At 48.5% G+C, this 6000-nt stretch overlaps 2 protein-coding genes across 3 annotated transcripts in view; both read right to left on the reverse strand.

Annotated features, from left to right (window-relative positions):
- The window catches only part of CERS5 (ceramide synthase 5), a 62651-nt gene that overhangs the window by 45823 nt on the left and 10828 nt on the right, over nucleotides 1–6000 (reverse strand). The window lies entirely within an intron of this gene.
- On the reverse strand, nucleotides 173–5994 carry LOC123019264. The gene is made up of 2 exons (XM_044422022.1): nucleotides 594–5994; nucleotides 173–182 (listed from the first exon to the last, which is right to left on the reverse strand). Exon 1 carries the CDS (start codon nucleotides 1713–1715, stop codon nucleotides 765–767), a length of 951 nt encoding a protein of 316 aa, XP_044277957.1. The 5' UTR covers nucleotides 1716–5994; the 3' UTR covers nucleotides 173–182; nucleotides 594–764.

Raw genomic sequence — 6000 nt, forward strand, 5'->3', positions numbered from 1 at the left:
GCATTCACACATACGGGTGCTGCGCCTGCACAGTGCCTAGGCTGGAAGATTAGAAAGCTAACGGTTTTGGCGGGAAAACTCCACTCCCCTCCCCTCCCTCTCAGTGGTATAAATAGGGTTTGTCATGCTCGGAATACTTAATGAAGAGTCTATTAGAACGACAGAAGGGTTCTGTATGAGATCTGTAAAAAGCCAAGCAACGTTGAACATTGAGCGTGTGAAGAGACTGTTCTAGGCGATGGAAAGAACGCAGGCAAAACAATCTCTTGACTCATGTGGAACGGCATAGCCACCTTAGGCAGAAACATTGAATCCATCTGAAGAACGACCTTTTCCTTATGGAAATTCAAATACGGTGAGTCTATTCGAAGAGCACAAAGTTTGCTAGCTCTCCGAGCTGATGTGATTGCTATAAGGAAGGCCATTTTCCAAGAAACAAGGCATAGGTCAACGGTCGCCAGAGGTTCGAACGGGAGCTTTGTAAGCGCCTGAAGTACTACGGAAAGGCTCCATGTTGGCATAGCAGGTCGGATGGAAGGATGTAAATTCTGTAATCCCCTAATGAAACGCCGAACCAGAGGTTGAGAGAAGACCGATGAGCCTTGTACAGCGCCACGATAATGTGACATGGCAGCTGCGTAAACTTTAATGGATGATGGTTTAAGTCCTGAGTGGTACAGTTCCAGGAAGAATTGTAAGATGTTCTCAATCGAAGCCATCCCAGGAGGAAACGAATGGCATTCAGCAAAGGATGAGAATCTCTTCTATTTCGCCACATAAGACCGACAGGTGAATGGTCTCAAGGCAGATTCGAGAATCGCTTGAATTTCTTGATCGAAAGCTGTCGGTATCGAAGCGGTTGTTGTCGAATTCGAGGGAGGAGCCGTTTGTACAGTTCGTTGAGCCAGGTCCTCCATTGCTTGAGATGTTGTCGGTATCAAATCAGTCATATGGTTTAGCTGATGTACCAGGCTGTCAGCTTCAACGAGGTCAAATCTGGATGCCTGATCGCTCTGTTCTGCTGTGTTAACAATGGAGGAATTGTTGGGAGCTGAAGAAACATTCCTCTGGATAGTCGAAGGAGAGTGGTAAACCAAGGTTGCCTCGGCCACCACGAGGTTATTAATATCCCTGTGGCATTGTCTTGAACTATTTTCAACACCACTCTCGTCAGAAGTGGGATTGGAGGGAACGTGTAGAAAGTTATGTTGTCCCAAGGGATCATGAGAGCATTCCCTATCGATCCTGATCCGATACCCGCTCTCGAACAATATCAATCGCATACCCTGTTGTCTTGGGTAGCGAACAAGTCCATGTCCGGGTAACCCCATAAACGGAAGAGGTTTTTGTGAATTTGTCTGTCCAACTCCCACTCGTGGGTTGTTGACATCTGTCTGCTCAGCGTGTCTGCTTCTACGTTGTCGGTTCCTGCCAAGTGAACCGCTAGGAGTAGTATGCCCCTTGGGATACACCAATCCCAAATTTCCATAGATAGACGTGCTAAAGTTGGTGACTTTGTCCCACCCTGCTTGTTGATGTAAAAAACAGCAGCTATGTTGTCCGACGCAATCTGGACAACTTGACCGCATAGTACAGTCTCGAAGGATTTTAGAGCGTTGAAAATCACCAGAAGTTTGAGGAAGTTGATATGCTTCGTTGTTTCTTGTCGGTTCCAAGTCCCTTAGACCCGAAGTCCTGAACATGCTGCACCCCATCCAAGTAAGGATGCGTCGGTGTACAGGGTTGTTGTTGGTTGAGGCAGTCGGAACAGAATGCCGGTAGACAGGTTGTCTGGAATAGTCCACCAAGTCAAAGTACAAAGGATCGACAGCGGGATCCGGATCAGCTTAGTGGGAGAATCCCGTTGTGGGTGAAATGATCTGCTGAAGAACAGCTGTATGGGCCGCAGACACAGTCTGGCGTACGGGACAATGGCAATTGCAGCAGCCATGTGTCCCAGTAGTCTCTGGATGGTTATGGCTGGTACCGTTCTGTGTACTCGGATTCGATGGATGTGGCTGCAGAGAGCATGTTGATGGTTCGGAGGGAGGAAGGCTCTCTCCCAAGTAGAATTGAGGCGTGCTCTGATGAAGTTGATGACCTGTGTGGGAATAAGGGACGATTTCTAGAGGTTAATGCAAAGTCCAAGATCATCAAGTAGAGCGCAAGTCTCGTGTACAGCTAAGAGAAGGTCGTGTCTAGTCTGAGACACAATGAGACAATCGTCCAAATATGGGTATATTTGTATGCCCTGAGTCCATAAGTGTGCGCACACCGGAGTCATACACTTTGTGAAAACTCTAGAGGCAGTAGCCAGACCGAAAGGCAGAACATTGACCTCGAATATATCGGATCCGACAGTGAAATGTAGAAAGCACCTGTGAGAAGGATGGATGGAAATATGGAAGTAAGCATCCTTCAAGTCCAGTGAGGCGAACCAGTCCTCTCTCCTCAGCAATGGAAAGATATTCTGTAAAGTGGTCATCCGAAACTTTTTAGGTTTGCTGTACCTATTAACATTTTGCAAGTCCAGGACTGGATGAAGACCACCGTCCCTTTTCGGGACCATAAAATATCTGGAATAGAATCCATGCAATCCCTCAGAGTGGGACAGCTGTCGAATCGCTCCTTTATGAAGCAGTTGGTAGACTTCGTCGCATAGTACCAAAGAACAGGGTGTAAAACAAATCGGACTCGATGGAGGAACAACATTGAAGTCTATCCTATATCCGAGCTGAATGATACCCACGTATCAGATGAAATGAACTCCCAAATGGGGAGTTGACTTTGGAGCTGGTCCCCAAAAGGGAGAGGGGAAGGTGGGGAGTGGAGAGAGAGGATGGTCCGCCCAGACCATCAACGTTGGCGCTTCTCGGTGTCGAAACGTTGACGGCCCTGGGAGAAGCATTGTTGTGGCTGCTGCCTTCAACGTTGCTGTCTTTGCTGGTACTGCTGTCGAGGCTGATATTGCTGGTGATAGGAGGATCGAGGCCATTGCCACTTACTTTTTTGCTGAGGAAGCTCCATGCGGCGTGCGGTCATGCGCGATTCATGGATCGACTTCAGCTTATGGTCGGTCTTCTGGTGGAAAAGTCCAGTGCTGTCAAACGGCATTTCCTCGATCCTCCTCTTCATTTCGTTTGGAAAATTACAGTTTCATAGCCACGCGTGGCAGCGCAGAGAAATGGCACTGACGAGGACCCTCGAGTCAGTTTCCATGTGGTGCCTGGCAGTGGAGAGCTGTTGTATCGCCACCTGCATCACCTCCTTTATAGACTCTGGCCAAGTCTGATTGCTGGTCTGCATGGGAGGAGGCAACGTTATCCAGTTTTTGCATTATGAAGTACTGGTAATGTACCAGTGTTGCTTCATAATTTGATATGCGCAGGCCAAGTCCAGAGGCCGCACAGACTCAACGTGTGAGCATATCGATTTTCCTCCCTTCCTTGTCACGAGGGGCCGTGTGACTCCTCGACTCCCTGCCTGGGAGGACTCAACCACCACCGAGTTCAGCTTTGGGTGACGGAGCAGGAATGGGATGTCGTCCTTCCAAACCCAGTACATGGCCTCGTACTGACGAGATATAGCCTGTGGTTGAGCTGGTTGGTCCCAGGGCTGGATCATAGCCTGACAAAGTGTCGTAATGAGTGGAAGGGCTACGGCTGCGGACTGCTCTCCCCTGACGATGTCGTAAAAATGATCGGTACTGGGACCGGGGCGATGATGGGCCTCGATCTCCAGAGACCGAATGAGGCGGGAGATGAGCTCCGCAAAGGTGACATGCGCTTCATCAGGTGATGCGGGGCCTTGGGAGGTGATAGCCACATCAGGAGACGTAGAACTGACCTCCGACTCATCCGAGTCTTCGTGGTAGTGGTGGCAGTCACTCAAAGATGAGGTTTCCGGGGAGGTTGGATGTCCTCTCCATATGCCTCGACGTAGATGGGGCCTCTCTTGGGATCGATGGTGACTTACGATCCCGAGGTAATGGGCATATGGTTGGTAATTACCCCAGCTAGGGAAACCACCATATCCAGGCATTGGCCAATCCTCATCTCGGTGCTCAGACGAGCAGCTTCGATGTCTGGGAGGCGATGGTGAGTCTGCAGGTGGCTCAGCTATGGGCATTGGAGTCGGAGAGCATTCCCTCGGTGGGGAGTCTCTGATCTCTCCATCAGAGATGGACTCCCTAAGCAGCTCCTCCGGCTGTTGAGGAGTCGCATTCTCAGGCCGAAAGATTGCCTGGGGGAACCCGGTGGAGTCACCTGCATTGCAGATTGCAGGGCCAATCCCGAGGGAGTCGGTACCGCAGCGGCGGTCGGTACTGAAAAGCCTGATGAACCCTAACCACAATGTTTGGAGTGGTCGGGTTTTTTGCCCTTGCGAGAGGGCTTGTCCACCTTTTCTTTCCTTGGCTTCTTATGCATGGAAGGCTTGTCTGAGCCGGTATGCTTGTACTTCTCCCATTTTTTGGCTGGGGAAGAAGGTAGCTGCTGGGCCTCCATAGAGGTGGTGCCTTCGTCCAAAGGACGCTGTGGAGGAGCGGCAGGAGCCGGGGCAGGGCGCTTCGAAGGCGCGCCAGCGGTAGAGGCAGAGTGCTGAGAGGGTGCGGCCGAAGAGGAGCCAGGCCTTAAGACCAATTGGTCGGATTGCATCAAGGCCTGGTCCCATAGAAGTTTGCGGAGACGATTCTCCCTATTTTTCCTAGCTTGCTTGGTAAATGCCAAGCAGTGGCCGCATCTGTCGGTTCTATGCCCCTCACCAAGGCAGAGGAGCCATAGGTCATGCGGATCCGCGGGTGACATTTTGGAACCGCATTCAACACATTTGCGGAAAGTCGCTCGCTGCGCCATTGCGAAAAGAAAGAGAGAAGATAGTGCAGAGGGTAAGATTTATTTATTTTTTTTAATAGAAATGAAAGGTTTGAAGAAAGAATGGGTTAAGAGAAAAAACTTGGAGCAGAAGAAAAGGACAGCAACAAGATATACAAAAAGTGTAAAACGAACAGTGAGCATGAGGATCTAAGCGAGAGACGAACAGGCACGAGGCACAGTGAACGGCGGTCACAAAGACTGAGTAAAATGGCGGACACTCCGCCCTATTTATACCACTGAGGGGGAGGGGAGCGGAGTTTTCCCGCCAAAACCATTAGCTTTCTAATCTTCCGGCCTAGGCACTGCCCAGGTGCCGCACCCATATGTGTGATGCACAGAGGCCGCAACAAAGAACAACAGAATAGTATTGCCCAACTGGAATTGGGCAATTCTGCTGTGTTAAAATAATCACACTGGTCATTGATGTATTGCTGGATCTAATTCAAGATTATAGGTTTAGCCTATAAAGCCTACTGGTTTGCTCCCTGGGCTCCTTGGGCAGTTCCTGATTCTACCTCTCTGAAGTTTACAATCAGTCAGTGGCCTGCTTCAAGTACCAACTTGCTCACATCAGTGTACAAGAGTAACTCAGGATCATTTAAGGAATATATATTTTGGCAAAACCAAGGAGTATATTCCCCCTGCCAAAAAAAGAGAGAAAGAAATAGAATAGCTTTGTCTCAGCTATAGTATGTTGTAACTTCTCCCACTGAAATTAAACCCTTTCTACATAAAAGATACTCTGTGGCCTGATCCCTATGGGGTAGCACAAGACTGAAACCACCACTAGAAATAACTTTCCAAAATGAGTAAGAAATAAAAGTTTTATTAATGGAACTTATTTACATTGATAATAAAATGTTACTATTCAAATAATAATCCAGAATGCTTAAACATTCTTCAATTAAATAAAGTTGTTTACCATTTATAAAAAATAGCAGAATCCTTTTCAATTAAATAACATCTGAATAGTTCTCCTTCAGTCCAGATTTCCTAAACTTGACCTGACAAAAGGGAAGAGGCATTTCCTTTACAATAACAAATGGTGGTGCATTAATTAAGCCATGATATGCTGAAGCGCATGGGTCCTCAAAGGGGGAGGTGGTGGCTCACTTGCTTGGAGATG

This window comes from Varanus komodoensis, unplaced genomic scaffold (genome assembly GCF_004798865.1).
Source record: "Varanus komodoensis strain SLA01 unplaced genomic scaffold, ASM479886v1 scaffold12, whole genome shotgun sequence".
Taxonomy (NCBI): Eukaryota; Metazoa; Chordata; class Lepidosauria; order Squamata; family Varanidae; genus Varanus; species Varanus komodoensis.

Bases quoted from the DNA above. Each gene is read 5' to 3' on its own strand.
- LOC123019264 (XM_044422022.1), bottom strand. From the start codon at position 1,715: ATGGGGTGCAGCATGTTCAGGACTTCGGGTCTAAGGGACTTGGAACCG.